The sequence below is a fragment of the Hylobates moloch genome, unplaced genomic scaffold, assembly GCF_009828535.3.
Source record: "Hylobates moloch isolate HMO894 unplaced genomic scaffold, HMol_V3 SCAFFOLD_17, whole genome shotgun sequence".
Classification (NCBI taxonomy): Eukaryota; Metazoa; Chordata; class Mammalia; order Primates; family Hylobatidae; genus Hylobates; species Hylobates moloch.
In genome coordinates, this window is record NW_026652292.1 from 76,986,333 (window position 1) to 77,013,917 (window position 27,585).

At 45.7% G+C, this 27,585-nt stretch overlaps 1 protein-coding gene across 1 annotated transcript in view; it reads left to right on the top strand.

Annotated features, from left to right (window-relative positions):
* The window catches only part of STK32B (serine/threonine kinase 32B), a 437,513-nt gene that overhangs the window by 343,949 nt on the left and 65,979 nt on the right, over positions 1-27,585 (top strand). Inside the window, exons 5-6 of the mRNA XM_032135724.2 lie at positions 2,856-2,893; positions 21,255-21,344. Of these exons, the coding sequence (XP_031991615.1) occupies positions 2,856-2,893; positions 21,255-21,344 (128 nt within the window). The remainder of the gene's footprint in view (positions 1-2,855; positions 2,894-21,254; positions 21,345-27,585) is intronic.

Sequence of the window (27,585 nt, forward strand, 5' to 3'; positions counted from 1 at the left end):
TGTCATCCTCCTACTTCCTCATCTGCAAAATGAGAACTTGCTCACTAGATGGTGCACAGCTGGCCTTTTCTTGCTATTCAGATGTCAACCCAATGTCACCTCTTCTTAAAGGTCTTCCTGACCATCTACCAAAACTAGGGTCCCTCTATTAGTCTTTTTTCTAGACTCTGGTTTGCCTTCTTCACCTGCCACAACTTACAATCCTGCCATTGATTCATGTGCCTTCTGGCCTGCCTCTCCTCCTAGAATGCAAGCTCCATTCGGTTGGGTCTGTCTTGTTCATGACGTGTCCTTCATGACCGCAAAAGGGACACCCCATAAATGCTTGAGATTCCACTCCGTGCTAAGAGCCAGCACAGAAGCAATGTGTGTTATGTATCAGGTATTTAATCCACACAGCAAAGGAAACTGAGGCAGAGTCAGGGATCCTGCAGATAGTCAAAAGTGAGGCTGGAGTTGGAACCCAGACTGTCTAGCTCATGGGCTGAACTCTCCCAAACAGAACAGCCCCTTTCCTTGGCTCTGTGGGGTCTGGCCACATCTGGCCACATCTGTGCCCCATTCTGTTCTCAGGATATGAGACACTGTGCGCCGGTGCAATGTGGATGTGGGGGTTTGGCCAGGCGCTGGGCTTGTCCAAGGCCATGCTGTGGTTAGTGGGGCCCTAGCTGCCCTTTGAGGTTTGCCCTCCCCTCTATCAGCTCTCCTTCCACCGTGCCAGCTGTGTTAGCTTCCGGGGACTGCCACAGCAAATTACTGCAAAATTGGTGGCTTAAAACAATACAAATTTATTCTCTCGTAATTCCGGCCAGAAGTCCAAAATCAAAGTGGAGTCATGGCTGTGCTTCCTCTGGAGGTTCAGGAGAGAATCTGCCCCTGGCCTGTCCCAGCTCTAGGTGGCTCCAGGCATTTCTGGTTCATGGCTGCATCACTCCAGTCTCTGCTTCCATCTCCCCATGGCCTTCTTCTGTCCTGTGTCTGCATCCAAATCCCTCCCCCTACTTTCCTCCCATAAAGTCTTTAGAGTCCTCCCTAAATCCAGGATGATTCATCTTGAGATCCTTAAGTAATTACCTCTGCAAAGACTCCATTTCCATATAGGGTCCCATTCTGAAGTTCTGGGTGGACATGAATTTTGAAGGGACACCATTCAACCCAGTACGCCAGATCACATCTTCTTGGGTGTGTCATCCCACCCTCACCTCACCTGTGTCCTGACTCTAACTCTATCTTTAGGCTGTGGCCCTTGTAGGCATTTCGTAGCTCACATTCCCTGGGCCACAGCCACCTCCTCCCTGGTCCCCACACCACACATTAAATCATCTCAGTCCCGGTGATACCTTAAGAGGTAAGCTTGAACATTTGCTGCTGTGTTTTCATTCTTGACACGTATTTTATTATCTCTTTTCTCGTCTTTGGTTGAGAAACCCTGCTGGGAGCCACCCTGGGCAGGGACCAAGCATTTGCTGACTTCATCCACAAGCACTTGACTCTAGGTCTTCTGCCTTTTGTTTTAATTTTGTAAGTTCTCAAGTTCATCCCTCCCATGTGGCTCCCTGCGGGTCTCTGCAGTAATCTCTTTGTTCACAGTGGAGGCTTTGTGACCTCGGCATTAGGGGCCCACGTACTCAGTGCTCCTCGGTACTCATGGGCTTGAAAAGTCACAATGAAAATAAAAATTTAAATGTACAGGTTGAGCACTTCTTTCATCCCCAAACCCATAGACATTGCATTGCATTACCACAAATTACCATAGTGTGTTTTCAGGTAGAATTAATATTTGATAAACTCAGGAGCAGTTGCTCTTTATTTTGAAGAAAGCTATCATTAGTCTCAGTAGATTTGACATTCGTTATAAATGAGTGAAAATTTATTTATTTGTAAAATCTGTGGTTTTAATGCAGAGCTTCACCAAGTGTGTACGCATCAATAATAAGTAAGCTGGGGTTGAACTTGTTCTTCTCTCACTTTCATTCCTCCATCCTTATAGTCAGTGGTGTTTCACGTGTGTCTACTACTGTGTCGGGCACTGTGCTAGGTACAGGCATGTGGACGTAAAGAAAGCAAAGCCTCAGCCTTCAAAATGCTTCACTTTGAATTGAGAGGCCTTTTGCTATAATGGTGATGTAGAGCAGAACTTTCCAGAAACTCCTCAGCCCAGATTTTGCCCCATGTGGGTCAGTATGTTACCCTTAAAAGAGGTCAGCAAACTTTCTCCATAAAGGGCCAGATAATCGACACTTTAGCCTTTGACAACCACATTAATCTCTGTTGCATGTTTCTCTGTGTGTGCGTGGGTGTGTGTATGTGTATATGTTGTTTTGTTTTTACAGTGCTTTAAAGATGTTAAAGTGATTCCTAGCTCCCAGGCCATACAAAAACTGGCCCAGGGCTGGATTTGGCCAAGAGCCATAGTTCGCCCATCTCTGACCACGACAACTTCCAAACCCTCATTGAGCTCGAGTGGATGCCATGACACCTGCAGGGAGCCCTGGTGGGATGGCTCAACTACCTCAGGGTGGGCAGGTGCCTCCCCTTGCTGGTGCTGATCACATGCTCAGTGAGCAGTCACTGCTGTTACCATTACAGCTGGAGCTGAGAGGCTAAAAATTAAGAATATTCAGGAAAAAAATATTCAAACAATCCACTTGCACTTCCAGGAAAGAGAAGAGACGATAAGAATACAGGTGTCCCATTATCTTACCAGTTACTCTCCCGCTCCCTGTCTGAGGCTTCAGGTCAGGGAGAGGTGAGCAGCCTGGGTGTTCCAGCATTTGCCCTGATGTGGTGCTTGTCGATGTGCTCATCTGTGGGCTCAGGAACCACGTTGCCAGCTTCTTTGTTTTCTTTTACAGAGACATCAAGCCAGACAATATCCTGCTGGATGAACACGGTAAGTCTGCTATGAATCCTTTACAGGGACTCTCAGTGGAAAGTTTGAGGCACTGGGAAATGGTGCGGGGGGGGGGGTTGGGTCTTGCTGAGTTGGACATTAGCATTGGCTAGAAACCTCTTGTTTCAATCCTGGTGGATGAACATCTGTGTAAATTTCTGCTCCATGTCCTGTCGTGGTAAGTTGAATCAAAGTTATTTAAAGCATTTGCATCTGAAGTCATTGCTGTTCATATTCCCATGTGAGGAGGACAGGGCCGCCGAGAGGATGAGCATGGGGTCCCGGGGTTCCAACCCCAGCTCCCTCACCTATGAACGTGTGGCTTCAGAAGTCACCCACCTCTCTGAGCCTCAATGTAATTTCCTGTAAAATGGGGAAAAGGCACCTCCCTTGCAGGGTGGTCATGGGGATGAAATGAGAGTACACACTCATTTCTAGCAAGCAGAGCGTAATACTTGATAATCCACTAAGCATTTACTCATCTATCAGCTATGTCAGGCTACTCAAAATTTCCTTTATGTGCACACAGATCTTCTAGGCATCTTCTCAAACTGATTTAGTAAGTCTGAGATGGTACTAGACTCTGCAAATTCCAGAGTCTGCAAAGCTCGCAGGTGGCTGATGCTGCTGGTCCATGGACCACACTTTGAGTAGCAAAGCACCAAGTCAATGGCTCTCCAACTCTGGCCTTACCAGAATTACCTGGGGGACCTGGTAAAAATCAGAGGTCAGGCCCGGTCCTGCTTCAGCAAGCCTGGGCTCCTGTGTTCTGGATCAGAATTCTGGGGATGGGATGCCCAGCAAAGTTTAAGAACCATGAGCCTAGGGCTCAGACCAAGAATGCTCAGTGGACTTGACAATCAATTGCGGCTGATGCCAACAGGAGCCTTACAGCCTTGAAAACTAAATTCACTGGCGTTGCTTCAGGGGCCCATCTGTCAGGGCCTAACATGGGGTTGGCTGGAGGGAGCAGGTGGGGATTCTTCTGAAGTAGGGATTCTCATCCCTGCTGAGGCCTTCAGGGATGAATGTGTCACGTTTTCTACGCAGCTCCCCTGCCCTCCTACCCCACCCCTGCAGGCTGAGGTCATGGTTCTATCTCAGAGCTCCTCTTGAAACTTCCATGTGCCAGCAGCATAGCTTGGGGCATCCTAACCTCATAGTATGCATCCCTATGTACAGGAGTGGTGGATGGGACCATTTGCATCTCTGCATCAGATGCTGGAACCAGACTAAGTGCTTTGGGGGCAGTAGGATTGAACTCACTGTGCTCCTGAATGGAAGGTCAGCAGTGGCCCCAAGATGCCTGGGGCATGGACAGAGCTGAGGATCCAAATCAAGGCTGGAAACAAAGCAAAAGCAATGTCTCCAGTTTGTATCTAAAAGTCAGGATCTTCAGATGTGGCACTCAGCTGAGCCCCCAGGCAGCTGAATGTCCTTGGGCCGGTCTCTGTGCCTCCGTGTCTCAGCCTTCCCAGCAGTGAGGCAGAAGCAATTGACCCACCTTGCAGGGTGGTGAAAGTCTCATCTTGGGTGGTCAGCTACCCATCACAGTATGCGAGCGCTCAGCAAGGGATAGATAACTCGCCCTCTTCCTGTCGCCTTTCTCTGCTCAGGGCCAGGCAAGGTCAAATCACAGAAGCAAGGTAAAGGGGAGGTGAGAAAACACAGAGTCTGGTTCTGCTTGGCTGTCTGGAAAGCAGGGGTCTGGAAGGCTGGGTTCCGGGCAGCGTCCTCAAGGCTCTATCCAACTGATTAAGAGAGACCGCTACGGGGAGACTTCCAGGCCCTGCAAAGCGGTTCAGAAGCAAAATTCAGGCAGAAACATTAATAGCAATAAGCCAGCCATTGCACTGATGAGGAAAAGTGACACAGAGTATGGGGGTAACCCAGGACTGCCTGGTTTCATAGTTCTGGCTCCATCCTCACAGACCTTGGCCACAGCTCCCCTGAAGCTGCTGCACAAAAGATACAGGCAGGTGGGCTGCTCCCAGGCAGCCTCCCCTAGGTTTTCTCTTTCCTGCCTTTTGGATTTCCATCCATCCCATTCCACCTCCCTTTCTGCGCCCATTCTGAGCCTCCACCTCAGCCTTCCCCACATTCTTTCTGCATCTTGTTCTGCCCCCTTGAGCTCCTCATCTTTTGCCACCCCCTGCTTGGCCTTCACAGAAGACCCTGCAGCACCCCACACACTCCCCAAGTGCCCCTGCATCCAGTCTTCTCCCTCTCCAGCCTCCCATTTCATCGAAAAGTCTCTGCTAGCTGGTGGGACAGAGCATTGAATATAATATTTCATGCTAACAGGTGAATGGCTGATAACCGTTCCCCACTCCAACACTCAATGAGTGGCTTTGCAGGTGGTACAGAAAAGAAATTTAGGAGCAGGGAATTTCGCTCAGAAAAAGAAGAGTGTCCTTTCTGGGGAAAGAAGAGAAAGAGAGAAGTCTATACCCATGGCCCTCCTTTACCTGCTCTTCTGAGGGGAGCTGATTGTCTTTTTGAGCAGAACCTGAAGCTGGCCATTCTTGCCTTTGTCTTTCCCTCAGTAAACATCTCTTGAGCACCTGCTGTGTGCCAAGTTCTGGTTAACAGAATGATGAACAAGGCAAACAGGGTCCCAACGCTGGTGGGTTGCATGGTGTTGGGGAGAGTGTGGGGAAGCTCAGGAGAGGTCGAGGGCAGAGGGGAGAGGGAAAGGTGTGTGCCGGGGTTGTCTTAGAGGCAGCCCCATGACAGTGGGATCCTGAAGGCATGACAAGGCCAAACAGAGGAAGGTGCCTGGGTGGACAGGTGGTAGAGACAGTGGGGCAGAACTGCAGGAACAAAAGGGAAATGGCTGTTTGAGGAATACAATAGCAGTTTATTTGGTAGGTTTATAACATTTAAAGTTATCTTATGCCTTCAGAACCTTCGCTATGAAACATGACCTAGCCATAAGATGAGCAAGACAGTATGTGTTCCTAAATGAGTCCTAAGGGCACCCCATTTGTGCTGGCCTCTACTTGCACCTTTTGTAAACTGCATGACAAAACCTTTTACAAACCAATAACTGTGTATCGCTATTTCAAGAGTTCCATCATTGGGTTCATTGAATACTTAGAAAACAAGTTGGTCAGTTGTGTTTCAAATGAAATATAAACATAACTAAACAAATGCATTAATATTTCTTAATGATGTCCAAGATCTGCTAGTTACACAAAATCCAAGCATCTCTCACAAGCTTCTCTGCTCCCCTAGTGTCCGTCTTTCTTTCTGATCTTTCAGGGTTTTATGTCTTAGAATGGACGCTGTAATTCTGCTCTGAGATTTGAGGTCTCTGAGCCAGCTGCAAAAGCAGAGAGATACCATGCATTGAGGTAAAATAGAGTGAAAGAAGATACAGCATCTCAGAACAAGGCAGGGAAAAGAGCTGAGTGCATTTTAGGCTGAGGATCATGAGATCAAGACAATGGGGAATTTAAAGACATAGAGGGAGGGGGGAAGCAATTGTATTGATTTTCTATTGGTACAATAAAGCTGGGTAATGAACCACATAGCTTAAATGGCGTAAACAAAAAACATCCAGTTAGCTCACAGCATCCTGGGGTTGAGGGGCTCTAGGCTGGGCTTGGCTGACCTTGGCTGGGCCTGCTCCTAAGACCAAGGTTGGGTAAGCAGGACTGTTGATGTTGGCTAAACCCACTCCAGTGTCTGAGGCTCCACTGGCTGTCAGCCAATCCCCTCTGGCCTTGGCTGGCTGGCCGGGTGACTCAGCCCTACTCCTTGAGCTTATCCCCTGCAAGTTCATCTGCATGGCCTGCTCATGGCCATAGCAGGAGCAAGAGCAGGAGAGCCCAGCCACTCAAGCCTCCACCTGTGTCATGTTTGCCACAATGCAGGAGACAAAGCGAGTCACTTGGCCAAACCTAGAGTCAGAGAGACTAGACACTGCAAAGGCACATGGCAATGGGGTGATCCAGAGAGAGGTGAAGAATTGAGGCCATTAATGCAGTTGCCTACCACGAGGGTGATGGAAGAGGCCAGTGGAAATGGAATGGATGGAGCCACATGCACAGGCCGGTGGGTTAGTGCTTTCCACACGGGAGGTGGACTTCCCCAAAGGTGGGCAAGGAGAGAAGAGTGAGAGATAGAAGGAAAGAGGCTATATTTTGCCCTTAAGTGCCACTGAGGGCCCTGGTTCAAAGGTCATTTATGATGACAATAAAGAATGTAGTCCTTGTCCTCTTTGGGAAGTGGTTCGTTTGGTGCACACCTGCCATGGCCAGGCATTGTGTCCAGTGACCACAGAAGGCAGAGTCCCTGTGGCCGAGGACTTCATGGTCTGGGGTGGCTGTTCTCTGTCCTGATGGCACATCACCTGGGTCCCAAGACCTCACCTGGAGAAGCTCTCATTTGATTCCTCTTACAGGACAGAGTGCTGAGTAGTGGATCTTTTACAGTTCCCAGGTGGATCTAATCTGCAACCAAGGCTGTGGGAGGAGTGGAAATGTAAACAGTTGATGATGACCCATTGGGGTCAAGGCCAAGACAGAGCAAGCATGGGGCTGTGGGGCAGCAGAAGGTCACTGAGGCCAGGAGAGTAGTGCAGGAGGGCTTCCTGGAGGAAGAGACATGTACATTGGATTCTGAAGCATGCCAGAGGTCAGTAGAGCCTTTGAGGGATGGCATTCCAGAGGTACACACTCATTTCTTGTGGCTGTGGGATGGGTACAGTGGGGTTCAGAAACCTGACCTGGATCTTCAGCAGCTGGCAATGCAGCAGCCGCGTGGTCAGAGTGGATTTGTTTTCTTTATTTAATATTCCATGTCTTGTATTTTCTGTATTCTGAAGCTTTGGCCTCTGGAGCCTTGCTAAGCTGATGGACTGCCCTGCCCAGAGCTGGCCAATCCTAGAGCTGGTAAACAACCTGCCCCAAGGCACACTTTTCAGATGCCAACCAACCAATCCAGAGCCATACCCCCAACACTTCCTTTATCCACTCTCCTAGGAATTTTGTGTTCCGGGCCCTTCCTGACCTCCCCTAATTCCCCTAAGTACCAGACAACTAGAGACAGCCCCTAAAACCCAGAGCCCACTGAAATTACTCAGACTAGTCAATCATAAGTCTGCTAACCTTGCCTCACCCATTCCTTCCCATGGAAACCACAATAAAAGCTCTGGCCCACATTTCCCCACTCCCCATCCTCCTGAGTGGCCCTGATGCTTCCCTGTCTCTCCTGCCCATGACATAGCCTGCCCCCTATTCTGGGAACTGTAACAAACTATCAGTCATCTCCTGATCTGGTGGCCTTATTGTACCTCAAATTTTCTATTAATACACTTTATCTTATAACACTCATTAACTGGACTCATTTCAAAGAATTACCTTTCCATCTGTTACTAACATATTTGTTGATAAATGTGATGAGTGCTCCCCAAAATGGCCATGCCCAGCCATGTCGACACCCACCTTTCTCTTGTCAAAGCATTGTATGTGCTACCCCCAGCAGGCCAGGAGGAAGAGACTCCAGGGAATTAAAAAATTGGGCATGTACTGCTTATGAAGCATCAGATGTGGGGACTGTAGCAGTTGAGAAGGAAAGGAGAGGAAGCCACTCATACAAGTTGGAAGGCTGAGGTGTTTATGTTAAGCCTGAGGAGCCAGTGGTGGATGTCTTGGAACCATATGGGTACCAAGACTGTAAGGATAAGCACATAGTAATGCACTTTAAAGCTGTTCTATGTGTCCTGAGGAAGATTGTAGTGAGATTCTTTCCAGTGAGCTGCCAGAAACAGGGTTTCTGCTGCAGCACTGTGCCAGGGGAGGGTATTAAAGTCCTAAAGACATGGTATGTGAGACACTGAGGACACGAGAAAATAGCCCCTGTATTTTCTAGGGCTACCATAACAAAGCCCCACAACTGACAGGCTTAAGCAACAGAAATGTATTGTCTCACAGTTCTGGAGGCTGGAAGTTCAGGATCACGGTGTCAGCATGGCCCTGCTTCCTCTGAAGTGGGTGGGAAAGGCTCTGCTCCAGGGCCCTCTTCTAGCTCTGGCAGCTTCTTGGCTTGTGGCAGCATAACTCTGCTCTTCACATGGCATTTTCCCTCTGTGTGTGTCAGTGTCCAAATTTCTCCTTTGGATAAGGACACCCGTCATACTGAATTTGGGGCCTACCCCATTTCAATATGACTTCATCACAATGTGTGTATATAAGCAAATATTAGTTATCCCTCAATCAACTGTAATACACTTGCATACAAATCAATCCCACACGAATGTCGACCAGTACTGAAAATCCTTAACATTACATAGTACATTCATTCATTCACTAGACATAGCATATTTCAGTCAAATCCACCCTCATCAACATGGATATCCCCTTCCATATTTTGGTCTCTTAATCTACCAACCTCCGAGAAATCATCCCACTCGGGCGTCTTACCCTCCTCGCTCTAGGCCCGTGACACTTGGGGGCATAATGACCTCATCATCTGTGATGACCGTATTTCCAGATAAGGCCACATTCTATGGTAATGGGAATTTGGACTTTGGTATGTGAATTTTGGAGGAAAAGCAACTCAATTAAATTCATAACACCCCTATGTTCTCTGTATGTGATTTTTTTTTTTTTTTGAGATGGAGTCTCGTTCTGTCACGCAGGTTGGAGTGCAGTGGTGCCGTCTTGGCTCACTGCAAGCTCCATCTCCTGGGTTCACGCCATTCTTCAGCCTCAGCCTCCTGAATAGATGGGACTACAGGTGCCCACCACAACACCTAGCTATGTTTTTGTATTTTTAGTAGAGACAGGGTTTCACCATGTTAGCCAGGATGGTCTTGATCTCCTGACCTCATGATCCACCCACCTCGGCCTCCCAAAGTGGGGATTTCTGCAAATAAGAAATAGGCTAGGATGTGTGTGAGACCTAATAAGGGCTTCCTAGCCCAGGACCCAGACAGAGGCAGATTCACCACCAAGATTCCCAACCCTGCCTGTGTGGAGTGAGGGACTGCCCAAGTCAGACCAAGAGCTTGGAGGACCAGGAGAGAGTTCCCATTCCTGGTAAGAGGAACCTGGGCAGACCCAAGCTAAGTAGGGCCAGTTTGCTCACCCTAAATTCACCCTTCATATCATCACTTCACCTCCCTTGGTGAAGGAGTTCTATGGTCTGAATGTTTGTGTCCCCACAAAATTCAAAGGTTGAAACTGTAATCCCCAAGGTGATGGTGTTAGGAGGTGGGGCTGTGTTAGTCCGTTCTCACACTGCTATGAAGAACTACCTGAGACTAGGTAATTTATGAAGAAAAGAGGTTTAATTGACTCACAATTCCACAGGTTGTTCAGGAGGCATGGCTGGGGAGGCCTCAGGAAACTTATAATCATGGCAGAAGGGGAAGGGGAAGCAAGCACGTCTTCACATGGCCAGCAGGAGTCAGGGGAAGTGCTACACACTTTTATAAACAACCAGATCTTGTGAGAACTAATTCATTATTATGAGAACAGCAAAAGGGAAATCCACCCTTAGGATCCAATCACCTCCCACCAGGCCCCTCTTCCAACACTGGGGATTACAATTAGACATGAGATTTGGGCAGGAACACAGACACACACCACATTATTTCACCTCCAGCCCCTCCCAGATATCATGTTCTTCTCACATTTCAAAATACAGTCATGCCTTCCCAACAATCCTCCAAAGTCTTTACTCATTCAAGCATTAACCCAAAAGTCCAAAGTCTCATCTGAGACAATACCAGTATCTTCCACCTGTGAGCCTGTAAAATCAAAAACAAGTTAGTTACTTCCAAGATACAATGGGCATTACAGGCATTGGGTAAATACAACTGTTCCAAAAGGGAGAGATCAGCTAAAACAAAGGGGCCTCATGCAAGTCCAAAGCCCAGCAGGGCAGTCATTAAATCTTAAAGCTCCAAAATAATCTTTGACTCCATATCTTACATCCAGGCCACACTGATGCAAGGGATGGGTTCCCAAGGCCTTGGGTATCTCTGCCCCTGTTGGTCTGCATGGTACAGCCCCCTCAGCTGCCTTCACAGGTTGGCATTGAGTGATTGTGGCTTTTGTAGGTGCACAGTGCAAGCTGTTGGAGGGTACACCATTCTGGGGGTTGGACAACTCCACTAGGCAGTGCCCCAGTGGGGACTTTCTGTGGGGGCTCCAACCCCACATTTCCCCTTCACACTTTCCTAGTAGAAGTTCTGAATGAGGGCTCCACCCCTGCAGCAGACTTCTACCTGGACATCCAGACATTTCCATACATTCTCTGAAATCTAGGTGGAGGCTCCCAAGCCTCAACTCTTACCCTTTGAACACCCACAGGCTTAACACCACATGGAAACTGCCAAGGCTTATGGCTTGCACCCTTTGGAGCAGTGGCCTGAGATGTATCTAAAGCCTTTTAGCTATGGCTGGAGCTGGAGTGGCTGGGATGTAGGGAGCAGTGTCTTGAGGTTAGGCAGGGCTGCAGGTCCCTGGACCTGGCAGCAAAACCAGTTTTTCCTTTTAGGCCTCCATGCCTATGATGGGAGGGGCTGCTGCAAAGGTCTCTGGAATGCCTTTGAGGTATTTTCCCCATTGTCTTGGCTATTAACATTCAGCTCCTTTTACTCATGCAAATTTCTGCAGCCAGCTTTAATTTCTCCCAAGACAATGGGTTTTTCTTTTCTACCACATGGCCAGGCTACATTTTCCAAACTTTTACATTCTGCCTCCCATTTAAATATAAGTTCCATTTCCAGGTCACTTTTTTACTCATAAATATAAACATGGGCTATTAGAGGCAGCCAAGCCACATCTTGAACATTTTGCTATTTAGAAATTTCTTCTACCAGCTGCCGTAAATCATCACTCTCAAGTTCAAAATTCCACATATCTCTAGGGCCCCCAACCTCTTTGCTAACACATAACAAAAGTGACCTTTGTTCCAGTTGCCAATAGGTTCCTCATCTCCATCTGACGCCACCTCAGCCTGGACTTCATTGTTCATATCACTCTGCATTTTGGTCACAATTTAACAAGTTTCTAGGAAGTTCCAAACTTTCCCTCATCTTCCTGTCTTCATCTGAGCCCTCTGCACTCTTCCAAACTCTGCCAGTTACCCAGTTCCAAAGTCGCTTACACATTTTCAGGTGTCTTTATAGCAATGTCCCACTACTGATAACAATTTTCTATATTAGTTTGTTGTCACACTGCTATAAAGAACTACCTGAGGCTGGGTAATTTATGAAGAAGAGGTTTAATTGACTCACAGTTCTACAGGCTGTATAGGAATCATGGCTGGGGAGGCCTCAGGGAACTTATAATCATGGCGGAAGGTGAAGGGGAAGTAAGCAGGTCTTCACATGGCTGGCAGGAGTTTGGGGGGTGGGGGAGAAGTGCTACACACTTTTATAAACAGTCAGATCTTGTGGGAACTCACTAGTACAAAAACAGCAAGGGGAAAATCCAACCCCATGATCCAGTCACCTCCCACCAGGTCCCTCTTCCAACACTGGTGATTACAATTGTCCCTCTTCCAACACTGATGATTACAATCAGACATGAGATTTGGGTGGGAACACAGACCTAAACCATATCAGAGGCCTTTGAGAGGTGATTAGGTCATGAGGGTGGAACCTTCATGAATGGGATAAGTGCCCTTATTAATGGGACCCCAGAAAGTTCCCTCCCCTTTTCCACCATGTGAGAACACAGCAAGAAGTTGCCACCTCTGAACCAGGAAGCAGGCCCTCCACAGACACCAAATCTATCAGGGCCTTGATCTTGGACTTCCCAGCCTCCAGAATTGTGAGAAACACATGTCTGTTATTAATCAGTCTATGACATTCTGTTACAGCAGCCCAGATGGACTGAGATGGGGAGTGAAGGGCTAGAAAGAAGCTAATAAGGTACTTAGGACAAATCCTTCTGGTATGATTTGGATCTGTGTCCTCCCCCAAATATCATGTCAAATTGTAATCTCCAATGTTGGAGGTGGGGCCTGGTGGGAGTTGATGAGAGCCTGGGGGTGTTCTTATGAGTGAGTGAGTTCTTGTGAGCTCTGGTTGTTTAAATGCGTGTAGCACCTCCCCCCATCTCTGTTCTTCCTGCTCCATCCATGTGACTTGTCAGCCTCCCCTTCGCCTTCCACCGTGAATGTACATTTTCTGAGGCCTCTCCAGAAGGCAAGGAGGTGCCACTATGCTTGCTGCGCAGCCTGTAGAACCATGAGCCACCAGTTAAACCCCTTTTCTTTATAAATTACCTAGACTCAGGTATCCTTTTATAGCATTGCGAGAACAAACTAATGCACCCTCCTTGTGGAAATTGAACGTGAAGGACAATCCTTCCCTCCTATATTGCTACTAACACTGAGTCCAATTCCAGCTCAGCCTGGTAAGAATAATCTTAATTATGCACTGTTCCCATGAGATGGTGTTTGATACTGGTCTGGAGAAACATGTGGCCTAGCCCCTGGCTTCATGAGGCATGCCTGTCTGGAGAAGAGCCCCATATGATGGAATGAGTTAGGAGCAGAGTAGAGGAAGCGGTGGTCTTGCCACCCTATGACCCAGGGTGGAGGCAGTGCCATCCCTGGGCAGCTGCCTATTCTCAGTTCATTTTACCTATCGGAGCTTCATTGCCCTCAAGAGAGAATGGCTTAAAGAAGTAGGAAGACAATGGGCCTCAGAGTGAAACCTACCTAGGGCTTGAATTCTGGCTGCAGGAGCTTGAGTGAGACACTTTCTCAACTGTTTACACCATGGATGGGATGACTAGACAATGTTCAGACAGGCCCTGCCCCAGTGAACTCCTCCATCTATTGAGATTGCTCTGCCCCCAAAAAGATGGCCTCTGCTTGGCTTTCACGAATTCTCACCTGAGTGCATCTCATCAGCAGAATCGAAATCTCGGCCAGAACCCTTGCTGCAAGAGAGTTAGAAAATGCATTTTTCCCCTTCTGGCTCTTGTGATACAGGAGGTAGCAAAGAAAGGAGTGGGAGAGGATGCTAAGTGTGAGAATCTAGTGTCCAGCATGGTACCTCCTGGAGTCATTGCAAGGAGTAGATCATAGTAGGGAAAGCATTGCAAAAACTTGTCCAAAATGTTACTAACTGTGATTAATATGATTCATAAAATCACATGCTCAATACAGTGAGATAGAAAGGAAGTGTATTAGTCAGGGAGCCTTAGCTCCGCAGCACTAATGAACGTCAAAAGCTACTGGCTTAACATTAAGGACATTAAGAATCATGGACATAGAGAAATGGGGGAATAACGCTAAAAATTTCTGAGCTCTCTCAAAAGCCTTGGACTGCGTGCTTTCTGTGCAGCATCAGCTCAAACTGGGGGCACATGCCTGGCAGGCTTTATGGAATCACAGGGCATGGGGGCACCAGAATTAGCTGGGGATGAAAGCGTCCCTCCCAAATCTCAGTGAAGGAGCTCAGTAAAGCCCAGAAATGTTGCATTTCTTGTCACTGGTTGTTGTTTTCCACTCTTCACCTGTGCATGGGGACAGCCTGGAGCAGACAGATGATTTTTTAAGGCCCTGCATTCCTACCCCACGACCAAGGTACAGAAGGAAGCCAAATTAATGGAACAGAGAAAAAATCAAAGGCTCATTTTATTCTTTATCAGGCAAAGACACGTGCTGAAAACATAGTCTTCCTACTGTCATAAGCCAAAAGAAGCTTGGATAAGCTAGTGCCATGGAATTTGATTGGGTTTCTTTTCTCCTTTTACCATTGTCCTGTGATAAGTTTGCTGTGATCTCCATGAAGATAAATGAGAAGAAAAGAATAGTTCTGTGTGGTGCCCAGAATGTTTGATCCTGTGTCGAACAGCGGCAGCCAGTGTTACAATCAGCACCCACAGCTCCAAAGTGCAATTATTATTAGCAGAGAGCCAGGGTTGCTGGAAACGGCTGGAACCTACCAGGGGAGGGAGCTGAAGGGCCCACAGCCCTGATTCTCATCTCTTTTGGGCTTCAGCTGCTTCTTTGAAGCAGCACCACTTTGACCTCTGGCTTAGGCATAATTTGGGTCCTGTAAGCCAGCTGAGATGGGGAGAGATGTTCACCTGAGATTTATTCCAAATGCAAGAATGATGAAAGTGAAACCAGCCAGAGAATACTTGAAAGGAGATGACCACGTGTAGATTCCCTTTCATCCTAACTCTTGGTCTTCCTTCCTCTAGAGGGAGCAATATTTGCACCCCCTTCCAGGAATTTCTAGGGAAGCATGGCACCCATAAAAGTGTTCATAAAAAGATCAAGGCCTGCCCGTACAAGCAGACATCCTGTTCTCCCAGGCTGTGGCCTTGGAGGTCCCAGTAAGAATGCTATACCAGGCTACAGCCAGGCTCGAATTCCTTTGATAAACACCACGTGGGGTTATTCCATCATGTTGCTGCAGTATTAAAAGTCAAAAGTTAAAATGGAACGTTGTCAATACTCCTGTGACTATTATGATATCCCTACAAACAATAAGGAATGAAGAAAGGTGATAGGATTTGACTGCTCAAAGATCTCTTTCATTTCTGGGTAGTTTATAAATAATAGAAGTTTATTTCTGATGGTTCTGGAGGCTGGGAAGTCCAAGGTCATGGGCAGACTCAGTGTCTGGTGAGGGCTGCTCTCTGCTTGCAAGTTGATATCTTGTAGTTGTGTCCTCACATGGCAGAAGATGGAAGATCAAAACGGTGAATGCAGTGTGAGGCCTGTTTCATGAGATGAATAATCCAATCACCTCCTAAGGGCCCCATCTCTTTTTTTTTTTTTTTTTTTTAGATGGAGTCTCACTCTGTCACCCAGGCTGGAGTGCAGTGGTGCTATCTCAGCTCACTGCAAGCTCCAACTCCTGGGTTCATGCCAGCCATTCTCCTGCCTCAGCCTCCCGAGTAGCTGGAACTACAGGCAGCCACCACCATGCCCAGCCAGGGCCCCATCTCTTAATGTAGTTGGCCCTCTGTATCCATGGGTTCAATTCAACCAGCCGTGGATGAAAAATGGTCAAAAATGATTTTGTAGCAGACAAAAAAAAAATGCAACAATAAAAAATAATACAAATACATTTACAACTAAAAATAGCTACTTGCATAGCATTTCCATTGTATTAGGCATTATAATTAATCTAGAGATGATTTAAAGTATGTGGAAGGTTGTACGCAGGTTAAATGAAGTACTAAGACATTTTCTATAAGAGGCTTGACTGTGCACAGATTATGGTATTCCTGGGGTGTCCTGGAACCAGTTCCCCATGTGAATACTGAAGCATGGCTGTAACTTATCACATCAGTAATTAAGTTTCAACATAGAACTTTTGACAAATACATTTAAACCATAGCAGGAGCCCTCACCAAGAACCCGACCATGCTGGCACCCTGATCTCAGACTACTGGCCTTCAGAACTGTGGGAAAGAAATGTCTTGTTTAACTCACCCAGTTAAGGGCATTTTGTTGTAGCAGCCCAAACTGACTAAGACATAGAGATACCACTCTCTGTGGTAGTGCATTTCCTGGTAGTGGAAGTATGAGTGCAAAAACTAGAGTAGAAAAAGCTAGTCTATCAATGGTGTAAGTCCTGGGGTCAGTTTTGAAGAATTAGTGGAAATCTACCAGAAGTCAAGAGGGAAGAACATTCCAAGGGGTGTCAAAGGGTTGGAGATGAGATGAATTTCCATGTGTTCAAAGAAAAGAGAGATGCATGTCTGGAGTACAGGGTACGTAAACAGGCCTGGGAGCATGGTTATTGATTGTCGATACTCCATTAGCACTTGTATTAATGGGTCATACACAATGTCCTGATCTCCTCTTTGATTTTTGGATGCTTTCCGTTTATGGAAAGTAAACCAGTTCATATTTTCACATTCTATAGTAAACTTTCATTCTCCTGAGAAGGAACTCATAGGAAATCTTTTTGGGCACCAATTTTCACTTTCCTACATCTTCGGTTGCCCATTAGATGAGGCCCACTGGGAAGTCACAGCTCATCAGCACAGCCAGGGGAAAGCAGAAGTGGAATCCTGCTGTCTGTCATGCAGGGTGTTGCCCACTGTACCTGAATTCCTGGGTGGAAACAGCACGTCTGTTCTAGAGCAACCTCCTGAAGGCCAGGAGGTAACGAGATCAGGACGGTTTGACCCAGCTCTGTAGGAGGAGAATGGGACAGGGGGAAAAGCTCCACTCTGGCTTCTGCATGTATCAGCCTTGAGACCTTGGCCCCGACACCAGTGACTGGAACCTCAGGTTATTATTCTATAAAGACAAGGATACTAATACCCTCCTCTCAGGAGCACTTGAATGATTAAGATGAGATTTGACACCTATTCTGCACCAGTTATTGACCCTAAATAACAGTGGCTTAAAGGAGCCAGGGGTTGCATTTTCCCCCTTTATGAGTTTCCCTGCTTTGGTCCTTGCCCCTTTAATCCATTCACAGCAGCTGAAAGAGTATTCAAAATTGAGTCCGATCATATCAAAACCCTCTCACCTGGAGTGAAAGCCACCATCCTGTCTCAGCCCAGAAGGCCTGACACATTTTTCCCTTCCCTTCCTGAGCTCCTTTCCTACTCCTTCCCTTTTTCTCCCTGGCATCTTTGCTGGTTCCCCACACAGCCCTTGTGCTGACAGTCCCCTCTGCCAGCTGCCCTCTTCCTCTAGCTTGCTTTCCTCTTCTTCAGATCTTTGCTCAAATGTCATGTTCTCAGTTCCTAACCATCCTGTTTAGCCCTATAACTACCCCACGAGGCCCCTATTAGTATTACAGATGAGGAATCTGAGGGTTTCACAGCTTAAATAACCTGTCTAAGTCACATAGTCAGTAAGGGTCTGCATCAGTTGGGATACCAGCAGTGGCAAGGAACAGAAAGCCCAGTTTAAACAGCCCTAAATAATAAAGGGTATTTTTTAGTTGAAGTTCAGTGGAATGAGGCTTCAGGCAGCGTTTGATCAGGCTCTGGCACCATTTCCCTGCTATACTTGAAGCTCTGCCTTCTCCATGGACAGCCTACATCTTTATACTGTTTTTCCTTGTGGTCTCAAATAGCTTCTGCAGTTCTAGGGAATCATATCCATGCATGACACTGTCCAAAGACAAAGAATATCATTTTGGGGAGCTCCTGAAAATTGGAAAATTATAACAGAAATAACACTTAAAACAAAATTAACATATTATTTGCATTTTTAAAACTTCTTTGTAGCAAAAGGCACTATAAACAAAGTCAAAACACAAACAATAGGCTAGGAGAAAATATTTGCAATACACGTACCAGAGAAAAGGGCAAATGTATCTTGGAGACAAGGAGCTCCCAGTGAAAACTGACCAAGGTTCCGAGAGGCCGATCACATGGGAAACGGGCAGCCTCCTCTGCAGCAAGATAACATTTCTCACCATGTAACTTGCAAAACATAAAATCACTGATAACAACTAGTGCTGGCGAAGTGCAGAGAAATACACATCCTCATATTCTGTTTCTAGTGCCATCAATTATAACTTTTTGGAACATAATATGCGTAGCCTTGGACCCAGCAATCCCACTTCTGGGAATTTACTCAGTCAAAATAAAAGTACTAATATGTAAAGATATATTCAGGAATTCTTGTCACATATTCTATAGTAACAAGACAAACAATTAAGCAAACAAAATTGGAACAACTTGAATATCCATAATAGGGAATTGCTGAATAAATGATGCATTGTATGATACAGACATCCTATGGAATACTGTGTAACTATAGGTCCATGGCTTCTTATCTGAAACCCTTGGGGCAGATATGTTTTCATAATTCAGAATTTTTTTCAGATGTAAAAATTCATTTATATTAAATAACATATATGATAATATGAAATAACGTGTTTAACACAATATGTAATAATATCTTAAATAATATATTTTTATACTATGTAATACTCCATACAGGTTTGGGGGAACACCTTGTACTCAAATACATTAATATTTCTACGGCAAAACATGGATATTCATCCAAAATGGAATAAGTAAAACTAAAAAGGAATGTTTTGGGTCAAATCTTATCACCAAAATAATTGGACTTACAATGGAGGATAAAGGATTGTGGATGTCATAGGTAGACCTATGTATACTAGCTTGGGGGACATTGGGGAGCATTGTGGGTATATATTCTTAGGCACCCTCCATGATACATGGCTAAATTCAAAAGTAACTTTTAGAGTGACCCATGAAGTTTGACCTCATTATTGCAAGAACAAACCAAAGCCCCCATATGTATGGATATACATTTGCATAAGCAAAGAGAAATCATGGAGGAGCCAGATGAATTGTGTGATTGATTACATGGGGGTCGGAGAGACACCGAGGGGCATAAAGGGCTAACCCAAAAACATGTCTGTATTCTTTCTCTTATTTGAATGAGCTGGCCTCACTTTCATAATGAAAATACCAAACTTTTGAAAGAGGGAGAAGGTGCAAGAAAACCAAACAAAAGCCATATTTGAAGGCTTCATAGTCCTCTTACAATGCTGACATGTGCCACTCTGTTTGGAACTATGTGGGTGTGGGGTACAGCAATGACTACAACATACACTCACCTTCACGTGCCTCAAAGTGCAAAACAGTAATGAGTTTGCTTTCTTGTTGGTATTAGAAATAAGGGAATAGGAGGGTGCAGGGGATAGATTGGTCCTCGCTGGAGAAGATGGGTTTCGAACCACTCCTTGGCAGGATAATAATGCTAAGAGCAAACACTTATGAGAAGCTTCCCTACTTCCTGCATGTCAGCATCACTCTAACCGTTTCAGGTGTATAAACTCCCTGATTTCTGTGACAGCCTTCTGAGATGGGTATTTTATTACCATCATCCCATTTTACAGTTGAGGAAACTGAATCCCAGGGAGATTAAGTTATTTGCCCAAGGTTATACAGCTACTCCCAACAAAGCTGAGTCCCAAACCAAGGCAGTCTGGCTCAGAGTGTGTGCACCCAGCTACTACTACACACTGCCACTTTTCAGACAGGACCATGGATGGTTGAATGGAGACATACTCATTTCAGCCACAGGGAGGGGCCTGAGGAAGCCCCAGAGGCTAAAGCAGCCTGGGTATGTTATAGGAATGTTACCTACGTAGGAATACTGTGCATCCCAGCAAAGACCTGGCTGGGTGACTTCAGCTTCATCCACAAGTACCTGAAGAGTATTACGGATCCTCACTGAATAAATACCTTGCTGCTGCATCTCACCTAGGATCACTGGACAGATAGCTGGCTGAGCAGCTTGCTCACATGTCAGTGCTGGCAGTTGAGTCTGAGATTAGAGGGTTGTATATTAAACTGCTGGTGCTTTTTTTGTCCACTGTAGCTGATCACATCAGGCATGCCTCTCCCATATGTAGTCCCACGGGCTTCTCAGCATGCCTCAGTGCACCTGCTCCAGAATGTGCTCTCCCATCTCTTGGTGATGCCTTCCAAGTCCCTCAAAGTCAATTTTGCATGTGCCACCCATCTGTGCATTTAAGTCCCACATCCCAAATGCCACTCTCAGGTTTGGTGAAAATCCAACCAACCATTTTCACATGATGTGATGACAGACAAATAGAGAGAAATGTAATTGCAGTTATAGCTATTATCCAAGGCTCTCTGAGCTGGAGTCTTATATGTACCAAATTCCCCAAAAAGCAAGTACTGACCAAAATTTCCCAAAAAAACAAGTACTGACCAATTGGGTGTTTCCTTCCTCCCTGTCCCCTTCCTTCCTTCTCTTCTGTTTCCCTCTTTTACCTGCACATCACTTAGTTTCCTTCCCTTCTTCTCTTTCCCTCTTCCTTCCTTGTCATGTTTCTTGAACACCTACTTTGTAGGTGCACCCAGCCTATCCATGCCCATCTGCTGCCATCACTTCAGCCTGGACGGAAGGTGGTCTCAACTCCCCAGCCTTCTCCCTGCTAAATTCATCAAGTACAGTACTAAGGTCTCCAATGACCATAGCAGACAAACAGCAGAACAAGCAGTGTCCTCTGGGTGGGAGAATCCTCTTCACCCACCCCTGCCCCAGCCACAGCCCACCTACAGTTTTCCTGAGAGAAGGCGTCTGGAGTGACCTGTCTCATTTATTTCTAGGAGCTTTAATTCTCCACATCAGTGTCTCCAAACTTTTAATCCATAAAAAATATATCCTGCCTCTCAATATATTTATGTAAAAATAATATGCATATGTTACCAAATGAATTTGCATTCTGAAACATGCACACAAAATAAACATTTTTAAAGTATCAGATAAGATAGTATTATAAATAGAAGTTCTAACGTTTTCTTCCTGGTATCCCACCTTGCAAACCACAGCTTTAAATAACCCAGCTGCCTGCAGCCCATGCTAACTGGAGTTTCTGTTTCTGTATTTGCAGGACATGTTCACATTACAGACTTCAACATAGCGACGGTAGTGAAAGGAGCAGAAAGGGCTTCCTCCATGGCTGGCACCAAGCCCTACATGGGTGAGTGTTCCAGGCCCCTTCTTTTCATGTGATCAGGCTCAATGCCTAAGACTCAGCATCCTTCTCTTGTTTCATCTGCCACTGCCTGCTGCCACATACCCTACCATGCTCACATGAGGTTCTACAGTCCCCAGTAGATACAATGCTCTCTCGAAGCTCTGGACCTTTTCCAAGCTGTCTCCTCTGCTAGACAACCCCTCTCCTCTTGGTTTTCTAGAGAACTCCTGCTTAGTCAGAGAGCCATGGCTCAGGCTTGAGAGGGTGGCAAACAAAACAAGTATTTTCTTTTCCATTTATGTTCAGTATTTTCCAGAATTTAACTTGGTGGTGGTCATTCTGGGTCTATATTCTTGGGCACACAGTGTTCTTTCAATGTGTAGTTTTAAATGGTTTTTTAAGGAATTTTTATGGAATTATCGTTTTTAGTTTGCATTCTGTTCTCTTGCTTTTATCTTCTTGGTTATGGATGCCTCTTATCTGAATGCTGGATCTTCTTTGCCAATCTTCAACATTTGTCATTGTCCCTCAAATCTTTATTACCTCTTCCTTCGTTTCTTTAAAAATGTTCTCACTGTTATATTTCTCTTTCTCCCAAGGCATTATCTATTGTGTTTATTTGTTTTGTGTGTTTTCTAGTGAAGTCTTCATTTCTGAAAACATTTTCCCTTTACTTCTTTCTCCCTAAGTTCTCTCACCTGATTTCTGAGTTTTTAATTCTAATTTATGTTGTTTTTCATGTCTTATGTAATTTTGTTAATGCCTTTATTACATATTAATTCTGAATGTCTATATTGTTATCAATTACTGTGTAACAAACTGTGTCAAAACATAGCGGTTTAAGACAATCACAACGTTATTTCTCACAATTCTTTTGGTTGACCCAGTGGTTTTTCTTCAGGTTTGGCTGTTCTCACTCATGAAGATGCATTCAACTGGTAGGTCAGCTGGGAGCTGGGTTCAGCTAGGACAGCTGAGATGAACATATCACTCTTTCTCTATGAGGTCTTTCATCATCAAAGTGGCTAGAGTGAGCTTCCTCACATGTAGTTTCAAGATGGTAGAGCCAGTTCCCCCATGCTTCTCAGGACTCTGCCTGCTTCACATCTCCTGATGTTGCATTGGCCAAGGCAAGTCACGTAACCAACCACATGGAAGGGAACTGCATGGAGCATGGGTATCAGAAGGCTGATGCACTGGGGAACCATTAGTGAAGCAACCCATCACTGTGTCTTTTAACTCATTTGAAACGTAGGCTATAGTTTCGTTCTGTTTTATCAGCACATCTTTCTGTGTGTTTTTATTGCAATGATGTTATTCTGCTCTTCATTCTCCTTTTACTTATAATAACTTGGTATGGAATTTGACTTTGATACTTTTCTGTTGCTCTTTTGTTTCGGTAGTTGTGGATGATTATTAACATATCATATGCATGAGTTTTATGCCTAGATAATCCCCACTTACCATTACAAATGATATAAGAAATACATGTTTAAGGCTAGAAAATGTAATCAGTGCTGCACAAAGGTGCACAAACATTTAAAGCCTATATTTCTCCATATCTTTCTTCCAAAGGTTACTGCTATTAATGTTTTCCTTTTATTTTCCTTTTTCAAATGGAAGAAGGAGGCCTTAGGAAGCATAGAATCTGATAACTGGATGAAGCATTTATAGGCGGTAACTAACCAGAGGTACAACTTTTGCCGCAGAAAACTAACCACTGGGATGAGAAGTCCACCATCTTGGCTGAATTCTCTGCTGCTGTCTGTCATTCAGCAGTGAAAATGCCCTGTTCCCAGTTTGGCCTCACTTAACTCTGGCCAGGTTGTGCCTTATAGGGCACTGTGTATTGAATTAAACAACCAAAATCTTTCTTCCCTGACCACATAAACAGTGCTTAAAACCGCCTGGAGGAGTTAGAGTTGCACATGGGTATCGCAGTGGGGGAGGAGGCTTAGTTTGGACATGGTGGAGGGTTTGAATTCCACATGGCCTGAGGAAGAAGAGACCTCCCTGAGCCCTTGGCAAAGCCTACATTCCAATCTATCTTCATGAACACTAGGTTTTTGGGGATCCACTGTAACTTTCTTATTGTCTTCCTTACAGATTAAAAAAAAATGACTATTTCCCTGAAAGGATAAATTCCACCTTTAGACTTGAGATCAAAATAGAGCCAGCTGAGGGGCCTCCAGCAAGAGAGAGGGGTAGAAATTGCTCATTTTATGTGAACTTTGTTTTTCTAAACTTTTAGAAGATGGTGTGGTTCAGGATAACATTCCTAACTTAACAGACCTATCTCTTGTGTTGTTTGGTGAAGTGTCAAAATCTAAGGCAGCTTGCTATCCGGGTTTTCTGGCTCTGTTCTCCTCTCCCATTTTTACCTGGAGTTCCTCTTTCCTTTGTCTGTAGGGTCCCTGTCCTAATGCATTTTGGTTCTACTTTACACAGTTTTTCCTTGGGGCTTTTTCCTGGAAGGAGTTGTGGCTGGGTGGATTATAGACTTTTCATGTCCCAGACTCTTCCATCTCTTTCAGAATTTATCAAGAGCCCTTTCAATGCCCCTGATACTAGACTGGGCAAACTCCTACCAGCTTCAGCTGCTGTTCTCAAAGTGGTCATCTGTGTTTCCCAGTGAATACCTGCTGAGTATTTTGGAGTTCTTTGTTTTCTCGTCCATAGAATGCTGCTTTGTTGCTTCTCTTGGTTTCTTTCTGTGTAGAAATCACTACCATGCACTTCTTGTCACTGTTGGTGTTTTGCTGCTACCCACTTGTATTTTGAGGGTTGTGGGGACAACTTATTTTTGTAGCAAATGCATCCATGAGTTTTTGGTTTAGCGATCTATTTGCTCTGTTTTATATGCAGGTTTGGGGAGATTCAAAATCTATACCATCATCTCCCTAGAATCCACTACTCATGTCATTAATCTTTCATTTATTAAATAAATTGAATAAATGAAGTTTGGCTATAAATACCTGCAATGGTATAAATAATAGGCAACTTGCTTTTGGGTATTTACTATGTGTCAGGCACCGAGCTAAGTGCTTTCCACCTATAATTTCGTTTAACATGAAGACAGGCACATTAACTATAACCTATAACTTCTTTTAATGCCCTCAAACATGAAATAGACACAAGTATTTCTTTCCATTTTAGAGTTAAGGAAATGGAGGCTTAGGAGGTTGGGTGACTTCCCCACCTTGACATTGTTGGCAAGAGTCAGACCCAGGTCAATGTGACTCCAAAACCCAAGCTCTGAAGTACATCTCAACCTGGCCTCCCATGACAGCAACTCCTTTTTAGCAAAAATACCAGCAGATATCCATATAAGTGAATTCATTCACTTACAAGTAGTCTTCATGGGAGCCTGAACACTTACTCCAACAAGGCTTTTTTTGTTGACGACCATTCTGAGATCGCTTTCTGGAAGGGTCTGGAGCTGAGGCAAGTGACCAAAGAGGTCACTGCCTTGAGATTGAAGAGAGATCAGCTGGGCGAGATTCAGCAACTGATGGGATGGAGAATGGGGGCAAAGGCGACTTCCTGAGTCTCTGGATTGTGCAGCAGAGTGGTGCTTACTCTGTAGGGGACACAGCAAGAGCAGTAGGTTTATGAAGTGGCATGATGCAGACTGGACATGTGGATGGAGAACCTGCCAGCACTGAGATGCAGCACAGCCATGGAAGTGGACGGGATCCCCCAAGGAGGATGCAGGAAGGCAGAGAACCAATTCTGAGGCTCAAGAATGCCATGCTGGAAGGGGCATATGGAGGCTGAGGGGGACATCCCACAGGGGAGTGCTGAGAAGAGAGACGCCAGGTAAGGGCAGCAGCTCCCATTAGAAGCCTCCTCTGTATTCCTACCGATTCGTTCTGACTGCTTTCACGCTGTTTCCAAAAAGCAAATTGACGTCAAGGAGTATAGATCCTGGACCACTAGAGAAGTTCAAGACAGTCTATGTTTTGTTTTGTTTTGTTTTGTTTTTTGAGACAGTTTCACTCTTGTCACCCAGGCTAGAGTATAATGGCATGATCTCAGCTCACTGCAACCTCTGCCTCCCAGGTTCAACCGATTCTCCTGCCTCAGCCTCCTGAGTAGCTGGGATTACAGGCACATGCCACCACGCCTGGCTAATTTTTGTATTCTGTTTTTGTTTTTGTTTTGAGACGGAGTCTTGCTCTGTTGCCCAGGCTGGAGTGCAGTGGCGTGATCTCTGCTCACTGCAAACTCCACCTCCTGGGTTCACGCCATTCTCCTGCCTCAGCCTCCAGAGTAGCTGGGACTACAGGCACCCACCACCACGCCCGGATATTTTTTTTTGTATTTTTAGTAGAGACAGGGTTTCACTGTGTTAGCCAGGATGGTCTCAATCTCCTGACCTCGTGATCCGCCAGCCTCGGCCTCCCAAAGTGCTGGGATTACAGGCACCCGCCACCACGCCTGGCTAATTTTTGTATTTTTAGTAGAGACAAGGTTTTACCACATTGGCCAGGCTGGTCTTGAACTCCTGACATCAGGTGATCCATCTGCCTCGGCCTCCCAAAGTGCTGGGACTACAGGTGTGAGCCACCACACCTGGCCAAGTTCAAGGCAGTTTTCTACCAGCCCTGATGTCTCTGTCTGCACGTGGCGCCGTGCCTAACAGACTCACGCGAGCCTCCTCAAAGGCTCTGCTCGGGCTTCCTGACCTCGCTCCTGCCTCACACTGTCGGAGGCAGCCCAGTCCAGGTTCTTGGTCTCCAGGAAAGCAGAGCCATGGGGACCCAGCTGGGCACTCTCCTCCATGGCCCTGCTTTCAAAAGGGAGAAGAAATCTGACCTATATTGGGACCTCACTACCTGCCTGTCTTCACATTTAATCCTCAGAAGATTCACACGACGTTTCTATATCTCTTATTTTATGTATGAGGAACCAGATGTCTGGAGAGGTTAATTAGCCTCCCCAGGGCCACACAGCTGGTCAGTAAAGGAGCCAGAATTTGAAGCCAAGTCTATTTTAATCTGAAGTCTATGCTTTTGCTACTACACCAAGCTGCCTTTTTGACACTGAGCTCCTGAATTATAAAGACGACTTTCTCAGCCAAGAAATAAGTTCATTGTCCCAGCTGTATGTGAGAGTCAGGGTTACTGATGTCCTTGCAATTAGAAAAGCTTCAGGCCTGACTTAATAGCCAAATGTACAGAAGAGATTTTTATAGGCTTTAGAGGACACAGCTGATTTTCCTAATGGTTGCATTTTCAGACACTGTAGTTGGGGAACGGTACCAGGCAGTGGGAGTTTAGTGGGGAAGATAGGGTTAAGGGAGAGCTCTCTCAGTAAAGTCAAATCTTGCAGCTCCTGGAGCTGTAAATTCCTAATGCCAAGTGGCAGGTTTGTTTATTTCACTCACTTGAGTTGTTCAGTTCAAAGGCCCAATAACAAGTTCCCAGAATGTTCCCAACACAGATTCAGAAAATGGGCTGATGAGTAAGCTCCCAGAGGTAACTCACAAAAGATGATCCCGGAAGAAAAATTTGCATAGGGCTGAATTTTCATTAATTGAAAGAGCAGATGGAATTTGCAATTGGAGAAAAAAAAGATCTCTCTAAAATGTGCCAGATTAAAAGTCAGAATGTTCCAGCAGCCACGTGGGGCTTCAGAGTTTATTAATTTGAGGTGAAATGAAGAGCAAGGCATTCATTCAGTAAACATTTACAGAGTGTTTGGGAGGCACAGGGCTTAGTTAGGCACTGGGGCTGCAGAGGGGAATACTGCTCTCCCAGTCCTCACACAGATTGTATGAACATAGTTGTATACAGGTCACAGTCAAGGAGGACAATGGTGTGGCTATTGGAAGGAGGTGCTTCTGGCATGAAGAGGGGGAGATGAGATCTTTTTGGACAGTTTTAAGACAGTTTCCTGGAGAAGGTGACAATCTGAATTAGACTTTAAGGATGTGCTCTGTTGGGTAACGATAGAGAGAGGGCATTTAGGCAGTCGGAACAGCCCATACAAAGGCAATGAGGAGTGAAGCACCATTGTGTGAAGGGAGAACTTGACAGCTCCATTGTTTTACAGCTTCTAGGACAAGAGGAGGTGGGGAGGGAGAGAGGAGACAGGGCAAAGCACAGGAGTCTTGAATGCCGTGATAAGAGCCCAGGGAACCAGTGGAAGGTTCAATGCTGGAGACCTCTGTGATCAGACTCATAGGATTAGGGCCTCAAGGGTGGTGACCTTGGAGAAACAGATGAGTAACAGGAAAGCA